Here is a 21,025-nt window from a genome sequence, read left to right on the forward strand (position 1 = left end):
CATCTTAGTCTTTAGGCAACAGACTATTCAGTGGGACTGTGACTGGATTTGAAGAGTAACCAGTGTAGCCATCAATGGATACAGGACTCTTGGGGCTGTGCATCTCATTCTGGGAAAGGGTGGAAACTTGTTCACTTGTAAGGGTACCTGTTTTTTGTTAGGCAGAATACGGAGTTGTTTTCCTGCTATTGCTGCTGTTGCATGGGCGTTGACGTGTGTGTAAGAGTGCACTTGGAGGCTGAGTCATCGAAGAGGGGGACTGTGGCAGTTAGCAATGTAGTGCCTCTCAGCTTCAAATTCACCCTTTTTGCCTGCTCTGTGAAAAGGGATTTGGGTCTTTTAGATTTTTTTCTTGCCAGAGCCATTGAAGCTTTGTCAGAAGAGGGTGGTGGAGACAATGGCAGGAAGCCAGGGCTTTCCTTCCCAGTCCCAGGGTGCTTACTTGAAAGCAGGCATCCAGCATCAGCTCCTGCTGTGCTCGATTCTCTGGTGCCTGGCTCCTGCGGTGCACAGCAGCACCCAGTACCCAGCAGCTTCACTGGGCACTGCCCTCCTCCCCAGGCAGTCAGGCAGCAGAGTGAGATGCCTCCCCATAATGTGCTTTCCCCAATGCAGTAGAGAGCAGATTTCTGACAAGTTCCAGGGAGCAGATTTTCAGCAAGGTCTGGATCTCAGCCTTGGACACTCTGTCAGCCCTAGGGGTAGCAGCTGTTCCTTATATCTGCTATTCCTATATTCTTTAGAGTTCTCTTATTACTAGCTAATCCCTGGTTACTCCAATCCTCTGTTATAGTTGATAATTCTTGAAATTAAACTTTCCCTGATCAAATTATTGCATGGCTTCTCTCTCCTGATTGGACCTGGACTAGGCTGGCACTAGCCTAGACTAGACAGTGGCAGAGAATGAAAAGAAGTGGGGAGATTCAAGAGACAATTACAGAGTAAAATTGACAGGACATGGTAATAGATTAGACAGGGGAAGTGGGGGTAGGGGAAGGATGACTCCTGGATAAATTTCCAGCTTATACAACTGGACGGATGACGGAACCTTTCACCTACATAGAAACCACTGGAAAGAGGCCAAGTTTGAGGAGAAAATTCATAAGCTGTTTGGAAAAATGTTGAGTTTAAATTGACTTTAAGACATCCAAAATCTATCAACTGGCTCTAAACTTCAAAAATTGAGAGAAGTATGGAATTAAGATTTGTTTGAGTGATTGCCCTGAAGGTGATAAGTGCAGCCACAGGCATAGTTGAAATGGCCTAGGGAAAAAGTAAACAGCGAGAAGGGAGGGCCTAGCACTGTGTCTTGAAGAATCACAACCTTAAACGGCTGGATAGAGCAAGATGAGCCTGCAAAGGAAATATGGAAGCTGTCAGAGAGGTAGAGGAAAATAAGGCGAGTATTGTGTCCCAGAAGGAAAGGGTGGCCGCCACAGAAGTGCACAGCTCCTATCTCCCTTGAAGAGAACTTGCTATAGTTGACTGACTGCTGCCAGTTGGTGTCTTCAGATTTCTCACATTTTCAAATCTGCCACAGTGCTCAGGCGGAGGCCACACTTCCCCAGGCTGCTCCTAATCAATGACTGAGCTTGACAAAAGCCATGTCTGCTCAATCTTCTGACAGGCAATCTTTGCTCTGGGCTCCTCACTGGTCTGGCTGAGATGTTCTCAGAACCACACTGCAGTCAGATGCTCTTCCCACCTTCCTTCCTTCCCTCTTCCCTCACGCAGCACTACACTGCAGGCTGAAACTGCCCACACCTCCAGACTTCTAGTCAAGCACAAGAATAATTTATCACTTTCTCAGATATTTTGCTACTTAGAGACAAATGCATCCGAACTGATATACCACCCACAAGCTGACAGGAAGAGACAAGCATCATGTCCACCAGATGACAGACTGTAGGGTAGACAGTGGTGAGGATTAAAAAAAAAAAATCCTTCCCTTAGGAAGTAGCCTAAGGGAAGGATATAAAACAAGAGACTGGTTTAAAAACAGAAAAATATTTAATCCACTCCAATAAACACATCAGGAAATAAAGAGAATCACAGGAAAATTATCTACCTATGATAGAAGAAGGACGTTACTGGCTTTTTGCTCTTATTCCTAGAATACTGAGGCTTTGACATTTAGAAGAAATTATCTTGTCCTTCAGATAGTCCCAGCTACTCAGAAATAAATTACATACAACTGTAAGAGAGTTCTGGCCTGCTGAAGCTAGAAGGCAGCTGGACAGGAAGGAGAAAGAAGCATCAATCTACAATAAATTGATCAAAGAACAGCTGGGTGACAGCGCAGAGACATCCCAGGCGAGTGGGCCCCTCTGATGCTCGGGTCTGAACCAGAACCCATAAAAACTGGGCTGGCCCAAGGAATGTGTGAGTCAGCCTCTGTGCAGTGACACCTCAGTATTCTTATTTACCATCTTCAGTCCAAAGCACCCAGAACAAAACCGCAGACTCCTCCTTCAAGCACCCTGCTGGTTGGTTTCATCATTATCTCGCCTCTTCCAAATCTGTAGGAAATGAATATAAAAGATATTTAAGAGCTGACATTCAATCCACAAATATTTACCAAGTACCTTTTCTGCACTAGGCAATGGACAACCTGTCGCCCCACTTACATATTACTAAATCTCCAGAAACTAACTCATAATCTTTCAGAAAATTCTCTTTCATTCAATTTTCATTTTCCACTCCCCTCACTCTCTTTCTTAGCTCCCATTCCAAACTCCCATTCTAAAAAAGGACTCTCAGTCAAGCCTACAACCTTAGATAAAGCACTGAGAAAAGAGTTTTCTCTAGAAGGAGAGATGTCTCTCTTCTTTACAAAGCTATAGTTTTTTTCTCAGTCTCCATCTTCCTCCTTGGCCAGGTACTAGGGCAGGTAGAGAGAGAAGACAGAAATACTGTGCTCCATGAGCTCTCGATCCAATGGAGAAGACAATTCAAATACGATCAGTGTTCCAGTAAACACAGACAAAACGTGCTGTGGGGTCACGAGTGCTAACTTTGCCTAGAGAGCTGGGGAAAGCTTCAGCAATGACTCCTAGCTGGCCCCTCTAGTGATTTCAGGCTCTTCCTCTCTGAAACCAGACCACACACCTCTGCCAAAATAACCTGGCCATAAACATAACCTCCTCACTCACTCACAAATCTTCCAGACTTCCCTGCTCTTCTCTGAAAATCACTTGACTTTCAGGGCCGTATAATCTGGCCCCACCTCACTCCTCAGTGCATCCAACCAGGCACCCAGCCTAACCAAGGCTCTAACTCAATCCCACCTCCTGCCTTCGCCCACGTCATTCCTCTCACAAGCCCCACACCCCAGCGATTTGGTGCTCAGCAAGTCTGCGGCCAACTCACCTGAATGTAAGCCTCTGACAGCGTGATCATCTGAGGAAGGATGTCAGTCACCTGGAGGTCTTGTAATTCATACCATTTGCCTGTCCCCTGCAAAATGTATGAAGGGCTGGGTTAGTCTGCTCCCTAAAACCAAAAGGGTGCAGAAGGAAGGGATCACAGCCAAAAGTTAGAAAAATCAGAAGAAAAGCCAGTAGACCATCACTCAGCAAGTCAGAAGTAAGAGGGTGCATGACCTCATCATTCAATTTAAAGAGATTTTGGGGTACTGATCATGGCAAACTTGATTCCTGCCAAGGATTCCTTAAAGTACAATGAAGTCTCAAACACTTCTGTACACCTTTTAAAAAGAATTTAGGTGGACAACAAAGAGAAAAAAAGAGGAAACCCCCTATTTATCACATAAGATATCTCCTTGCTGCTCAGAAATGACAGACTAGACACACTCACCTAAGCGGTGCAGTGTTAACTCTGGGGAGAACCTAAAAGTGGACATTCCCACCCTCACTCCAGAAAACACAGCAATAGTCAGTCAAGAAAAAGTGTCCTTAGTGGACACTGTCCATCATACTAACCCGTTTCCTTTGGCCTATGAAACCACTGCTGTGAACACAGCAAAATCTACCTCATTCCATGCTTCCATAAACAAGGAGAAAAAAGGTTTCTGGATTATGGGCGAGGCACTTCTGGAAGCCCTCCTGTCTCACCCATCCAAACTTCTAAGAAATGCCAAAGACAGATACTATAGAAGATAGACATTCCAGATATTCTGCATATTCCAATAGCTCAGGATATAGGAAACATAAAGAAAGCTCGGATCACACAATCAAGTCCCCCTCAAGGACTGGTTAAGAACATGGTGAAACCAAGTACCTGGCTTCAAATCCCAATTCTACTGACTTCAGATAAATTACTCGAACTCTGAGCCTAGGTTTCCTCATCTGTAAAAAAGATGGTATTAACACCTGTCTTGGAGGTGCGTTTTAAGGACATAAATGAGATGAATATACATTAAGCACTTGGTGTACTTTCTAGCACACAGTAAAGTGCTTGATAAACAGAAGCTAGTTATTATTAAACCACAGTCCCAGAAAAGACTAATAAACTAGAACAATACGTTCTAAGATCTGTGTGATACCAAACAGGTCTTAAGTACACGTTTCATCCATTTTCAGCTTGAGATAAATTCATAAAATTTTTTTTAGCTGAAAGAGAACCTCTACACCAGTGCTTTATAAACTTTAATTTCATACAAATCAGAGGGTTTTATTAAAATTAAAAACCTCTGATTCAGTAGGTTTGGGTGGGCCTGAAACTCTGCATTTCTAACGAGCTCTCAGATGATGCCACTGCTGCTGGTCCAAGAATCCTAAGACTCTAGTCTGGGACAGTGATTCTCAAACTTGACTGCACACTGGAATCCCAAGAAACTTTAAAACATCACAATGCCTGGGTCCACTTCTGGATAATCTAACGCAGAGTCTCTTAACCTTACCTGACATTTTCAGCCAAAAAATTCTTTGTTGTGGGAGCTGCCCTGTGCATTGTAGGATATTTAGCAACATCCCTGGCCTCTACCCCAGTTGGAAACCAACAGGCACAAATTACATTGTTCTAATGTAACTGGCCTCGGGTAGGGCCCAGGCATTAGAACTTTTCAAAATCTCCCCAGGTGAGTCCAACGTGCAGCCAAAATTGTGAACCACTGTCTTAAACTAACCACTGACAGCTCTATTACTTGCAGAGTCCCAAAGTCAAGGCCAAGAAAGGGCAAACTGAAAGGAGCTGCCCTCTGAAATGCCAAAGGAACAACACCTGTTTTTGCTACTCTGGGCAATGACAAGTGAGCACCACTCACATGATGAAGCACATGGATCCGGTAGGAGCCCTCGGAGGGCTTGCCATCATGTACGATGTTGGCAATGAGGTCATAGGTGGTATTCCTGTGTACTGCTTGTACTTCTTCAGACAAGTATTCTCTCAGATCCACATTTCTGGTGATGATGAAAATAAAGCCAGAAGATCAGACAAAGGCAACAAGGTTACGGAAACTGTCTTACACAAATGGATCACACCACTGTTGAACCTGACTTTAGGACCCTGGCTTGAAAGAGGCTTGCAGAGCCACGGAAGCCCAGGTTTGTGGGAATTCACATAATTTACCATAAAAATGAGGTTTTTTAGTCAAACTAGAAAGATAGGCTCTATGGGAAAAGCACATTTTAAAAGCATGCCTAGCAGCTAAAAGTGCAGGGCCTGGAGTAATTCAGACTTGAACTGGAATCTGGGCTCTGCCACTTCAGAACTGTGTGTGATAAGGTTACAACCTAAGCCTCTTCTATGATATGAGAACGAGAGTCACTGTCTCCTCTGAGATGGTGAAGATTAAGTGAGAGGACAGGTATAACCACCCCACCCTCTGCCCTATGTGGGAATCAGCTGCAGCTGCAGTGTTCAGGCAACACCCAGGCTCTGGCCTCAGCATATGGAAGACCTGACCACATAATTATGTGGGTCACCACAGTATATAACTGCTGTAACAAAATCTCAATATGACAGACCAGGCAGATCATCCAGATTTATGTTTTTCTTTTATTTTCTGAGACCTTGCTTCTTTATTTGATTTTTCTTCTTTTAGTCAAGTAAGCAGAATGGTTACAAGTAACAGAAACCCACCCAAGGTAGCTTAAGCACAAAAGAGGAATTTATTCAAGGTTTTCACACTAGGAAATGCAGCTGGAACCAGGCACTGGAGAAGAAGCAGGATCCAAGAGAGCTACTTGCCCTCGTATGCTTCTGACATCAGCTTTATTCTTCTCCCCCCATTTGCAGTCCAGCTGTCTCTTCTTCATAGACCCACCTGGGCTACCCTACAGCTTCCAATCTCTCAGTTCTGGCTGCCAAAAGACACTACTGACTAGGTTCCTTCAACTGGGACTCATCAGATTTATTTTTAATATCTGAACTTTCACTTTCAAATATAGAGAAGCATTCTTCATGTACCTGGAATAAAATCTCCTTCTGTGTTTTGTGTGTTGAATTCTATCCATCAGCTGAAGTATAAATGTACACAGTAAGTTACTGCAAAGTAAAGTGCTATAATAAATGCCTACTGTGAAGATTGTACAAAGACAATTATTAAGACCTTTCTAATAGTTAAAGAGATTGACAGTTAACATGAATATTAAGAGAATATGTCAACTACATAATTTTAAGAAAAATATATCCCTTTGTAGCCTAGAAATATATAGAAATTTAAATAATACATAGTAGAATAAAAGAGATTGTATCATAGTTCTAATCTCTGTAGAACTGTGATATGCCACCACTCACAAGAAGAAATACAATAATGTCATCTCTGGAAGGATTCACAAGAAATGCTAATAACAGTGGTGACTTCTAGGTTTGTATCTCCCTTTGAATTTTAGACTAGTGAATCTATCACCTATCCAAAAATACAAAATGGTTTCAACGTGAACCATGTAGTAATAAACATGCAACTTTGCTCTAATTATATTATGTAGGTTTCTATGTGTTAGTGATAGCTATTTATTTCTACAGACTGACAGTGTCCCATATAGATTACAATAAATATTCACTGTTAAAGATAATTTAAACATGAGTCCTAAGAAATCCACATGAGCTCTAGATAGCCAAACTGCCTGCTGGCTGCTAAGAGTACCTTCTCCTGTTGTTTTCTCCTCAGCTTTAACAGCTGTCCAGACTTGGCTGAACAAGTCCTACAGAAATCTTTAGGAGTATTTACACTTAAGTTTTCATGAATGAAACTAAACTGTTTAAGTGGCAAAAGGGAATGAATACATGTCAAATCATTTTGTTTTAGAAAACAGGCAAAGCGGGACTGGCCCCGTGGCTTAGCGGTTAAGTGCGCACGCTCCGCTGCTGGTGGACCGGGTTCGGATCCCGGGCGTGCACTGACGTACCGCTTCTCTGGCCATGCTGAGGCCGCGTCCCACATACAGCAACTAGAAGGATGTGCAGCTATGACATACAACTATCTACTTTGGGGGAAAATAAATAAATAAATAAATAAAATTATAAAAAAAAAAAAAAAGAAAACAGGCAAAGAGAGTGACATCAGCATCATGGCTGATGCTTCCCTTAGACTCTCCCCACGAAGATACAACAAAAAGGATGTTCATAAACAAACAGAGGACATTCACACAACACAAAAGACATCTGAGAGACCCAAGTAACCATATGCCTGAAGGTGGAGGTGCTGGACCCCCCAGAGGAAGTGGAAGGAGGTAAGGGGATCTCTTCTCCCCTGCCGGTGGTGACCCAGGAAACGGGACTGCGCCCAGCTCTGAGAAATGAGGCAGGAGGCAGCTCTCTGTGGGAACACCTTCGGTCTTCAAGTTCCCTCACAGCCTGTGGGAAAGCCCCACACAGAGGTGGCTAAGCTATTGTGGGAGTATCTTCATCAAGCCAGCACCCCAGGAGAGCAGATAGCGAGGGCAGAGTGAGAATGCCCCTGGGATGGCACACGTGAAAGAGAGCTCCCCCTCCCCCAGCCTGGCCCTCCAGCTCAGCCGGTCAGCCAGAGTGCCCGCACACAGGTTAGAAAAGCAGCAGCTGTGAGCAAGCAAGCCCCGCAACTGCAGGTGGCCCTGTCAGCATAGATTCCAAAGGACAGGCATAGACCCCAGGGATTGTGGCAGGCTCAGAATACACAGCTCCTGACACCCCCTAGTGGTGGCAGCTGGAATCTGTGACCAAATACTATCACTATGTGAAGGCACAAACCAACACCATCAAATAGTACGAAGAAATATATTAATACTCCAGACCAAAAGGGAAATGACAGGTACCCAGAAATCAATCCTGAAGGCTCAGAAATTTACAATCTAAATGACAGAGAATTCAAAATAGCTATCATAAAAAAACAAGTTACAAGAAAATACAAGTTCAATAAAATCAGGAATGAAATTAATGAACAGAGGCAATTCTTCACAAAAGAGATTGAAACTACAAAGAAAAACCAATCAGAAATGTTGGAGATGAAAAACACAATGGATGAGATAAAGAAAAATCTGGAGTCCCTGATTAACAGAGCTGATATTATGGAGGACAGAAGTAGCAATTTGGAGGACAGAAATATAGAAATGATTCAGATGGAGTAGGAGAGAGAACTAAGACTAAAAAGAAATGAAGAAATTATCCAAGAAATATCCGACTCAATTAGGAAATGCAACATAAGGATTACAGATATTCCAGAGGGAGAAGTGAGGGAGAATGGAACAGAAAGATTGTTCAAAGAAATAATAGCTGAGAACTTCCCAAACCTGGGGAAGGAGCTGGAAATACAAGTAAAAGAAGCTAACAGAACTCCTAATTATACCAAGATAAAAAGAGTTTCTCTAAGGCATACGGTAGTAAAACTGGCAAAAGTCAATGAGAAAGAAAAAATATTAAGGGCAGCAAGGCAGAAGAAAATAACTTACAAAGGAACCCCTATCACGGTTTCAGTGGATTTCTTAGCAGGAACCTTACAGGCTAGGAGAGAGTGGAATGACATATTCAAAATTCTGAAAGACAAAAACTTTCAGCCAAGAATATTCTATCCAGCAAAAACATCCTGCAGATATGATGGAGAAATAAAAACTTTCCCAGATAAACAAAAGCTAAGGAAGTTCATCGCTACAAGATGCCCTCGCCACAAGAAATGATCAAGAAGGTCCTCATACCTTAAAAAAAAAGAAAAAAGCGGGGGTTTACAAAGCCCTGAGCAAGAAGATAAATAGGTAGACAAAATCAGAAAATTGCAGCTCTCTATCTGAAGAGGTTAACAAACAATTATAACATTAAAGATAAAAAGAAGGAAAACATCAAAAATAAACATAATCTCGTCATTTTAACCATAAACTCACAGCACAAGATGGAATAAGTTGTGACAACAATAACTCAGTTGGGGAAGAAGAAAGAGATGGAATCAGCTTAGACTAAGGAAATAAGAGACTATTAGAAAATAGACTACCTCATCTACAAGATTTTTTTTTATACAAACCTCATGGTAACCACTAAACAAATAATCAGAATAGAGACACAAATGATAAATAAAGAGAAAACTGGGAAAACCATCACAGAGAACTACCAAACTGAATTGGTAGTCCAAAATACACAGGACGAGAAACAAGGGAAATACAGAACAACCGGAAAACGAGTGATAAAATGGCAGCATTAAGCCATCATATATCAATAATCACTCTAAACATAAATGGATTGCATTCTCCAATCAAAAGACACAGAGTGGGGGCCGGCCCGGTGGCGCAAGCGGTTAAGTGCGCGCGCTCCGCTGCGGCGGCCCGGGGTTCGCTGGTTCGGATCCCGGGCGCGCACCGACGCACTGCTTGGCAAGCCATGCTGTGGCGGCGTCCCATATAAAGTGGAGGAAGATGGGCACAGATGTTAGCCCAGGGCCGTCTTCCTCAGCAAAAAAAGAGGAGGATTGGCGGATGTTAGCACAGGGCTGATCTCCTCACAAAAAAAAAAAAAAAAAAAAAAGACACAGAGTGGTGGGATGGATTAGAAAATAAGACCCAACAATATGCTGCCTCCAGGAAACACATCTCAGCTCTAAAGACAAACACAGGCTCAGAGTGAAGGGATGGAAGACGATACTCCAAGCTAATGGAAAACAAAAGAAAGCAGGTGTTGCCATACTCATATCAGACAAAGTTGACTTCAAGATAAAACAGGCAATGAGAGACAAAGAGGAGCAGTATATAATGATAAAAGGGACACTCCACCAAGAAGACATAACACTTATATATGCACCCAACACAGGAGCACCAAAGTACATAAAGCAACTATTAACAAACCTAAAAGGAGATAGTAACAACAACACAATAATAGTAAGGGACCTTAAAACCCCACTTACATCAACAGACAGATCATCCAGACAGAAAGTCAACAAGGAAATAGTGGAATTAAATGAAAAACAAGACCAGATGGACTTAATAGATATATACAAAATACTCCATCCAAAAACAGAAGAATACACAAGTGCACATGGAACATTCTCAAGGATAGACCATGTGTTGGGAAACAAGGCAAGCCTCAATAAATTTAAGAAGACTGAAATCATATCAAGCATCTTTTTGGACCATAATGCTATGAAACTAGAAATCAACTAAAACAAAAAAGCTGGGAAAGTGAAAAATACGTGGAAACTAAACAACATGCTACTGAACAACCAATGGATCATTAAAGAAATTAAAAGAGAAATCAAAAAATATCTGGAGACAAATGAAAATGAAAATACACCATACCAAATCATATGGGATGCAGCAAAAGTGGTCCTAAGAGGGAAATTAATAGCAATACAGGCCCACCTCACCAAACAAGAAAAATCTCAAATAAGTAACCTTAAATTGCACCTAACAGAACTAGAAAAAGAAGAACAAAGCCCAAAGTCAGCAGAATGAGGGAAATAATAAAAATTAGGGCAGAAATAAATGAAATTGAAACCAAAAAACAGTAGAAAGGATCAATGAAACTAAGAGCTGGTTCTTTGAGAAGATAAACAAAATTGACAAACACTTAGCCAGACTAAGAAAAAAGTAGAGAAGGCTCAAATAAATAAAATTAGAAAGACGAGAAATTACAATGGATACCACAGGAATACAAAGGATATAAGAGAATACTATGAAAAACTATATGCCAACAAATTGGATAACCTAGAAGAAATGGATAAACTCTTAGGCTTATACAACCTCCCAAAATGGAATCAAAAAGAAATAGAGAATCTGAATAGACCAATCACAAGTGAAGAGATTGAAAGAGTAATCAAAAACCTCCCAAAAAACAAAAGTCCAGGAACAGACGGCTTCTCTGGAGAATTCTACCAAACATTTAAAGAAGATTTAGGGGCCGGCCCCATGGCTTAGCGGTTAAGTGCGCACGCTCCGCTGCTGGCGGCCCGGGTTCGGATCCCAGGTGCGCACCAACGCACCGCTTTTCCAGCCATGCTGAGGCCGTGTCCCATATACAGCAACTAGAGGATGTGCAGCTATGACATACAACTATCTACTGGGGCTTTGGGGAAAAAATAAATTAATTAATTAAAACTTAAAAAAAAAAATAAAGAAGATTTAATACCTATCTTTCTCAAACTATTCCAAAAAGTTGAAGAAGATGGAACACTTCCTAACACATTTTATGAGGCCAACATCACCCTGATCCCAAAGTCAGACAAGGATAACACAAAGAAGGAAAATTACAGGCCAGTATCGCTGATGAATATAGATGCAAAAATCCTCAACAAAATATTGGCAAACTAAATACAGCAATGCATTAAAAGGATCACACACCATGATCAAGTGGGATTTATACCAGGGACATAGGGATGGTTCAATATCCACAAATCAATCAGTGTGATACATCACATTAACAAAATGAGGAATAGAAAACAGGCAAAAGAGCAAACCATATTCACCTCCCAATCAGAACAACAGTCCAATTCAGAGAACACCTAATTAGCTGGAAGTAAAACTTTAAACCTGTGCTCCAAAAACCCTATCTCCAAGTGAGCAGAGGGTACCTAATTGCTGCAAGTCTGATAAATCTCCTGTAAAGATGATGTGTTATGAATAAAACACAGGAGAAGAATTAGGTACGAAAACTCTCCTTTTCAAGAAGTGGGGACTTTGGATAATCTAGAACCGTATTACTCTGAAAGCAATCACAGTGCATAAAGTAATTTAAGTGCGTGATTCCAGAATTAGTCACACAGTTCGAGGTTCTCTAAAGGCTAACTAATTAAGAAGTAATCTTTTTCTTTACTTCTCCAAAGCAAGCTTTCTTTAAACACAAACCACTGAAGCCACAATTACCAAAAATCCGAAAGCAACTGGTGGCAAAATGAACATACTCCAGGCCTAATATAAAAGAAACAGATGGGGTAAGGACATTTCTGTGGTGACTGAGTAGGAACTACTATCAATACATAGTCCTCCTTCCTCTGGAGCTGCCCTAGGGTCAAGAGCACTCCTTCCTACCAGGAACAGACTGTGACTGTGACAATTCACAAGAGTCCAGTTCTGAAATAAAACCCTGACTCACAGACTTTCAAAGAAAGCTCCTCTGTGGTCCCACTCAAAGTTGCAGAGAGCTAGGCTCCATGTCTCCCAGGTTCACTCTACTTGTCACACAAACAAGATGCTAGTGATCACAGGAAGAAAAGTGAGAGAAAAGAAAAGGAAATTCTCCTGTAATCTCCACCTCCCACTGTTCTCAGATTCTTGGTGATCACAGAACAGGAAACAATAAAATGTTATACCCAGAAAGACCCCTAGGGCTCATCTAGTCCAAGCCCCTCATTTTATCCATGAGAGAATACACCCAGAAAATATGCAAATGACCTGCCCAAGTCACACAACTAGGATGGTCCAGCACTCAGGCCTCTTTAATTTTAGATACTACCCTCTCAAACACTACACAGAATTAAGAACTGAAACTGTTTTCAAAGGGGAAAGTGGGCAATCCTGGTATAGTTTGGGGAACTGGGAAATGGAGGGGAATCAAGGGAGAAAGAAAAGAGTAGATGAGCATTTGTCCATTACAGCTCCCAAATACTTTGTGAAGATTAAAAAAAAAATACTGAGCTAAACATCATGTTAATCCTATACCCATCCAAATCCTCCTCAATAAGAAACTGTCTTAGGGCTCCACTTTCACCTTATCTAAGCACCAGCACACAGAGACCTACATTTCTTGCTGCCAGCCCTGCCACCAGGTTTCCCCATGTTCTCAGAGATACCTTCTTCAGAGTGTGAAAACCCATGTCTCCTGAGAACTGCATGGTAAATTAAAATTAAGACCATACATCAAAATTTATAACTTTCTCATCAATAGGGAGCAATCGAACACATCCCAGATTTTACCCTCTGGGGAAAAATAAGATAGAAAGACCCCAAGACCACAAGACAAATCTGGACTCATCTCCACTGTCCATGCCTAACTACAGTATGCAAGAAGACGTGATGACCAGCGAACAGATGGACAGACTCTAACTGCTCAGGATTATCTTCAAAGCCAGGCAGAATCCTCCTTGCCCTACCCTACTTTTATCAACTGCTTTTCCTGGCACTGAAAGACTACATTTCCCAGTAAGCAGCAGAGAAGGTAAAACAGGGATTGCCTCCAGGTAGACATCTATTTTTGAGGTCCCTAAAATATTCGTATCCTTCCAATAAAACCCCTTAACTTCCATAGTATAGGCAGGCTCTGTTCCTTGCAACGTTCAAGTAAGACAGTCCAAAATTAATAATGGTACAAAAATATGAAAAGAAATTCAGGCTCACTCTCCCTAAGAGGAAGTGAAGCAGGGTAATACTCACGTAATAGGGAAGTTGACAATAGTTGGATTCTTCTCCACAAAGAAATTGTTCTTAGTAAATCTCTTAATACAAAAGATTAGATAGGGAGGCAGCTTGGTGAGCTGGAAGCGCTTCAGAAAGTTCTCCTTGTAAGTCTTATATTCCTAGAGAGAGAAAAGAAAATTATCAAATTAGTGTTGGAGTACTGGAGCAGGTGCATGAGTTTTGTTTTGGTTTGGTGTTTTTAATATAATTTTGCCTCACACTTAGAATTCAGAATATACCTGATCCCAGAAACCACATATAAGGCTTAGGAATAGCCTAAGGCTGACTAAAATACCTCAACCATGGTTTGTGTTTCAGCCAGCTCATGATCATACTATTGAACTCTAATCACAGTAATGTGGGTACCTGTTTCTAAAAGGAAAACAAAAATATCAAGTGAAAAAGATTTGTTAAAAGCTACAGAATTAAAACCATGAAAGTCTCACTCAATTCAAAATAAGTAAGAACTTCCTGATAATTAGATGCATGCACCCATCACACAGGTATTTCTGAAGCAGTGAGAAGCCGCTCATCATTGAGCATGTCAACTGACATCTTAACGTTCCTTCCTCCTCAAAGGTTCCAAGACTCGTGGGTCAAATGCAATCTGTCAGGCAATATTTACTAAGGACTCACTCAGCATGTTCTAGGAGATGGAGCGGTGGAGGACCCAGGACATCCTCCCAAGTCCAAAAGGTTTAAAAGCTAGTGAACACAAATTTATTTTTTCCTTAACATGCACATACAATTTAGTACAGTAAAAACTAGGAGATAGGAGTGAAAGACTAGGCATAATCAGAGAGGAAATACCAATGAGAACATCCCTCTCTGGAGTAGGTGAGTTCTGGAGGTAATGAGAGACCCCTTCAGGGATCCCCAAGTTTCCCAGGAAAATAATTTAATTTAAAATCAAGATACCAAAAAAAAATTTAGGATACACATACTGCAAAACCACCTGGATGATGACCTTATAAAATATTAAGTAAGAGTTTCACTTCCATTCATTACAGCATGAGGAGCTCGAAAGAACTGTTCACCAACAAAACTGGTGAAAATTATTTTAAAAAATGTCCACCACCACCACCATTTAAATTCTCTGGAAATGGTCCTAAGGGCATAGAGCAAATGAAGAAACATTTACTAAAGAAAAAAAAATTTTTTTTTAATTTTTTTTCTAAAATGTTACAAAAAGAAAAATTGACTAATTTGATAAGAAAAGTAAGTTTGTGGTATTTAAACCAAGAGTCCCAGCTCAGTGAGATAGAAACTCCTCTCCAGACTGGTATAGCCAAGAATACAATTTCTGATCATCTAAGGGTATAAGCACCATTGGAAAACATCTTTTTGGTGGCATCAAGTAACTCATCTCAGTGTGGTTGAAATACAATACCATGTTAAAAGCAAAAAACTTTTTTTTTAAAAATCAAGTAAATGCCTAAAGATTTCACTGCCCACATTTGTAACAATGAACAAGGTGACAGCAAGAAGCACAATTTTTAATTATCTCAGACTAGTGAAGGATAGACAGATTTAATACCTAAATCATGTCACAGCTTAACTTTCAAAGGTTTCTCAGGAGTTCATGAGAAAACATGGCTGGGAGGAATTGCACCATGGACATGAGTACCACATTCACATAGCAAGGAGCAATTTGGTTTTAGCTAAACATCACGTCACAATAGCACTGTTAATCAATTTTATTGGTTTCAAAGTTTTGTCTGCATATAACTCATAAGTTTGTTAAAATTTTATACTCACTTAAAGGCTGTAGGTATAGGAGCTTATACCAACATTTATGTTTATACTAATTTAAGTAATATTATAGTAAGAATAAATTTAAATCAATACTGAGGGTCCATGAAAAGCTTAATATTATTTAAGTTTGAATAAACGATGATAAGAGGGACCAAGTGGCATAGTCAACAAGTCAGATGAAAAATCTGAGTTTAGATTCCCAGCTCTGCCACTTAAAACCAATAAAATAAAAAAATTGAACTACGCGAGCCCTAAGGTCTCTCTTTCACCTCCCAAAAATGAAATGAGTCTAAGGAACACGTACCTGTCTCTGTGCGTGTGTGACACGGGCAGCTGCAACCGCACACGGTTACCCAGGGCTTGTTCTGCTTATTATGCCTGCTAACAGTACCTGACAACTGACTTGGACATTGGATGGAAACAGTGATGGGAGTCAGGGAGGTGTGTTTTAGAGACTTCTTGGGGTGGCTGCCTAGCTCACAATTCCCCCTTCTCAAGGAAAGACCCCCTATTCACAGGGTCCTTGACCAGTAAGGATACCTAATCCAAGCGGGCCTTTCATCTCCCTCCTGGGAACCTGGAGCAGAGTGGCAGAGCCTGCAAACTGGAACAGCTGAGATCAGGTTAATGGCAGCCTTTGCAAGGGAAGTCAATGGACCACCACCTCTGAGAACCCCATCACTCTAGTTCCTGTCCTTCCCAGATCCTGCTTGGTTCAAGTCTTCCTAAGATCCTAAGAGATGCCTTCCAATAAACTACCTCTTTTACTTTAACTAGTTTTTTGTTAGTATTTAATACCTGAAAACGAAAGAACTTTAGCTAATAAAGAGCAGAAAGTGTTTGGAATGAGGCATCAAGGTAAAAAAGAAATTTAATAAAACCACAGACCTATGGAGAGTTACTCTTCAACAAAGGAGCCAAGAACATACAATGGAGAAAGGAAAGTCCCTTCAATTAATGGTGTTGGGAAAACTAGACAGCCACATGCAAAAGAATGAAAGTAGACCATTATCTTACACCATACACAAAAATTAACTCAAAATGGATTAAAGACTTGAACGTAAGACCTGAAACCACAAAACCCCTAGAAGAAAATATAGGTAGTACACTCTGACATAGGTCTTAGCAGCATCTTTTCGAATACCATGTCTACTTAGGCAAGAGAAACAAAAAAAAAAAAATAGCACAGGCAACATTATACTCAACGGGGAAAGACTGAAAGCCATTCCTCTGAGAACAGGAAGGAGACAAGGCTGCCCACTCTCGCCATTCTTATTCAACATAGTACTGGAGGTTTTGGCCAGAGCAATTAGGCAAGAAAAAGGAATAGGGCCAGCCCCGTGGCTTAGCAGTTAAGAGCGCGTGCTCTGCTGCCGGCGGCCCGGGTTCGGATCCCGGGTGCACACCGATGCACTGCTCCTCCGGCCATGCCGAGGCCGCGTCTCACATATAGCAACTAGAAGGATGTGCAGCTATGACAGACAACTATCTACTGGGGCTTTAGGGGAAAAATAAATAAATAAAATCTTTAAAAAAAAAAAAGGAATAAAAGGAATCCAAATAGGCAACAAAGAAGTGAAACTTTTACTATTTGCAGATGACATGATTTTATATATAGAAAACCCTAAAGAATCCACTGGAGAACTATTAGAAATAATCAACAACTACAGCAAAGTTGCAGGGTACAAAATCAACTTACAAAAATCAGTTGCATTTCTGTATGCTAATAACGAACTAACAGAAAGAGAGCTCAAAAAGATAATACCATTTACAATTGCATCAAAAAAAAAATCTAGGAATAAATCTTACCAAGGAGCTGAAAGACCTATACAATGAAAACTACAAGACATTATTGAAAGAAATCGATGATGACATAAAGAAATGGAAAGACATCCCATGCACATGGATTGGAAGAATAAACATAGTTAAAATGTCTATACTACCTAAAGCAATCTACAGATTCAACGCAATCCCAATCAGAATCCCAATGACATTCTTCACGGAAATAGAAAAAAGAACGCTAAAATTCATATGGGGCAACAAAAGACCCCGAACGGCTAAAGCAATCCTAAGAAAAAAGAACAAAGCTGGAGGCATCACAATCCCTGACTTCAAAACATACTACAAAGCAATAGTAATCAAAACAGTCTGGTACTGGTACAAAAACAAACACACAGATCAATGGAACAGAACTGAAAGCTCAGAAATAAAACCACACATATACAGACAGCTCATTTTGGACAAAGGAGTTAAGAACATACAATGGAGAAAGGAAAGTCTCTTCAATAAATGGTGTTGGGCAAACTGGACAGCCACATGCAAAAGAATGAAAGTGGACCATCTGCTATCGCCATTCACAAAAATTAACTCAAAATGGATCAAAGACCTGAAGGTGAGACTTGAAACTATAAAACTCATGGAAGAAAATATAGGCAATACACTATTTGACACTGGTCATAAAGGAATCTTTTCAGATGCCATGCCTACTCAGACTAGGGAAACTAAAGGAAAAATAAGCAAGTGGGACTTTATCAGATTAAAGAGCTTCTACAAGACAAACGAAACCAGAATCAAGATGAACAGACAACCCACCAGCTGGGAGAAAATATTTGCAAAACATATATCTGACAAGGGGTTAATCTCCATAATATATAAAGAACTCACACAACTGAACAACAAAAAAACAAACAACCCGGTCAAAAAATGGGCAGAGGAAATGAACACACATTTCTCCAAAGAAGATATACAGATGGCCAATAGGCACATGAAAATATGTTCAACATCACTAATCATCAGGGAAATGCAAATCAAAACAACACTAAGATATCACCTTACACCTGTTAGAATGGCTATAATCACCAAGACAAAAAATAACAAACGTTGGAGAGGACGTGGAGAAACAGGAACCCCCATACACAGCTGGTGGGAATGCAAACTGGTGCAGCCTCTAGGGAAAACGGTATGGAGATTCCTCAAAAAACTAAAAATAGAAATACCCTATGATCCAGCTATCCGACTACTGGGAATCTATCTAACGAACCTGACATCAACAATCCAAAGAGGCTTATGCACCCCTATGTTCATTGCAGCATTATTCAATATAGCCAAGAAGTGGAAGCAACCCAGGGGTCCCTCGACTGATGAGTGGATCAAGAAGATGTGGTATATATAATACAACGAAATACTACTCAGCCATAAAAAAAGACAAAATCGTCCCATTTGCAACAACATGGATGGACCTGGAGGGTATTATGTTAAGTGAAATAAGCCAGAAAGAGAAAGACAAACACCGTATGATCCCACTCATATGTAGAATATAAACCAACACATGGGAACAGAAAACTGTATTGTGGTTGCCAGGGGCAATGGGGGTAGGGGGTGGGCACAAGTGGTGAAGGGAGACATGTATATGGTGATTAACAAACAAAAATGTACAACCAAAATTTTACAATGTTATAAACTATTAAGACATCAACAAAAAAAAAGAAAAAAGAAAAACAAATGGGACTACATCAGACTAAAAAGCTTCTGCAAGGCAAAGGAAACCATGAACAAAGTGAATAGACAACCCACCAACTGGGAGAAAATATTTGCAAATCATATATCCAACAAGGGGTTCATTTCCAAAATATATAAAAAAGTTATACAACTCAATAACAAAAAAACAAACAAAAATGCAAATCAAAACTACAATGAGATACTATCTTACACTTGTCAGAACGGCTATAATTACCAAGACAAAAAAATAACAAACGTTGGAAAGGATGTGGAGAAAAGAGAATGCTCAGACACTGCTGGTAGGTGTGCAAACTGGGGCAGCCACTATGGAAAACAGTATGGAAACTTCTCAAAAAATTAAATATAGAATTACCATACGATCCAGCTATCCCACTACTGGATTTTTATCCAAAGAACTTGAAATCAACAATTCAAAGAGATTTAAGCACACTTATGTTCACTGCAGCAATTTTCACAATAGCCAAGACATGGAACCAACCCAAGTCCCCTCCAACTGATAAATGAATAAGAAGGTGTGGTGTGTGTGTATATATATACACACACACATATATACATACAACGGAATACTACTTAGCCATTAAAAAAAGACAAAATCGTCCCATTTGCAACAACATGGATAGACCTTGAGGGTATGATGTTAAGCAATATAAGCCAGACAGAGAAAGACAAATACGGCATGATTTTGCCCATATGTGGAAGATAAACAAACACACAGATAAAGAGAACAGATTAGTGGTTACCAGAAGGGAAGGGGGTTGGGGGGATGGGAGAAAGGGGTAAAGGGGGACACATATACGGTGTCGGATAAAAATTAGACTGCTGGTGGTGAGTACAAAGCAGTCTATACAGAAACTGATAAATAATAACGTACACCTGAAATTACACATTACAAACGATTATGACCTTAATAAAATAAGTGAAAAAAAAAAAAGAAAGAAAGAAATCAATGCTTTCAAGGCCCAGGGTCATGGTATCAACCAAACAAATGAAGTGGAAAAAAAAAATTCTTCCAATAAAGAATCGAAAAGGATTAAATCCGTTTAGGATGAAGAAGGGAATTAAACCAAGAAACAGTTAACTGAGCAGATAAAAAGAAACTTTTAACTTGATACAGAATAATATTACAGTAAGAATAAATTATTTCATTTTATTTATTTATACAGCCATGTGCTGCATAATAATGTTTTGGTCAACAATGGACTGCATTTACGATGGTGGTCCCATAAGATTAGTACCATACAGCCTAGGTTTGTAGTAGGCTACACCATCCAGGTCTGTGGAAGCACACTCTATGATGTTCACACAACAACAAAATGACCTAATGATGCCATTTTTCAGAACGTATTCCTGTTAAGTGACACGACTGTATTTTAGTTCTGTTTTTTTTCCACTTTAATACTGACGTTATATTTTTTAAAATACGGGAGGTTTTCTTACGTTTGTGAGTTTCTACTGTCCTAAATATCCCCTCCTTTCTCCATACCACCCAGAGGCAGAAGGTTTACAGGGTATATGAGAAATACAAGAGAGGGCACTGTAACTCAAGAGTTGGAGGTGATCAGCTAGAAACAGTATGGAGTCTGGGACGCTCAATAAAGACAACACACTTTATAACAAATGCATTATGTACATGAGGTGATTTCTAAGTATAAAAAGAAAATGAAAACGTCAAGAGAGAGAAAGGGGTATCAGCAGGGCAGGTATGCAGAGGGGTTACCTTCTCAGTGATGCCGTTGAACTTGGCCAGGATGTTGAAGAGTGGCACCTGGGGGATAATGAGCTGCTCCTTCTCGTCCTTATAGAGGGGGGCGGTAGGAAGGTCCAGCGTCAAGTACATAAAGGTGGACTCCACCATCGTCTCCTGGTACTCGTCATTATGGAGCAGCTGCTCTTTTTCTTCTGCTGGCTAGAAATGAGTGAGAAGAAAAAGGAGGGAAGGAGCGCATGGAGACCATCACAGATGGAAAGCAGCAAGGCTTCTGTTACCTTTACATTTACTT

The 21,025-nt window shown here is 40.5% G+C and overlaps 2 protein-coding genes across 2 annotated transcripts in view; one reads left to right on the forward strand and one right to left on the reverse strand.

Moving 5' to 3' along the window:
• CAPG (capping actin protein, gelsolin like) overlaps nt 1–21,025 on the forward strand; it is a 257,079-nt gene that overhangs the window by 42,668 nt on the left and 193,386 nt on the right. The gene's annotated exons all lie outside the window — the stretch shown is intronic.
• The window catches only part of USP39 (ubiquitin specific peptidase 39), a 34,374-nt gene continuing 15,340 nt past the window's right edge, over nt 1,992–21,025 (reverse strand). The window contains exons 9-13 of the mRNA XM_058550782.1: nt 20,743–20,931; nt 13,728–13,870; nt 5,225–5,360; nt 3,370–3,456; nt 1,992–2,519 (exon numbers count right to left, since the gene is read on the reverse strand). Of these exons, the coding sequence (XP_058406765.1) occupies nt 2,472–2,519; nt 3,370–3,456; nt 5,225–5,360; nt 13,728–13,870; nt 20,743–20,931 (603 nt within the window). The 3' untranslated portion in view covers nt 1,992–2,471. The remainder of the gene's footprint in view (nt 2,520–3,369; nt 3,457–5,224; nt 5,361–13,727; nt 13,871–20,742; nt 20,932–21,025) is intronic.

This window comes from Diceros bicornis, chromosome 12 (assembly GCF_020826845.1).
Source record: "Diceros bicornis minor isolate mBicDic1 chromosome 12, mDicBic1.mat.cur, whole genome shotgun sequence".
Classification (NCBI taxonomy): Eukaryota; Metazoa; Chordata; class Mammalia; order Perissodactyla; family Rhinocerotidae; genus Diceros; species Diceros bicornis.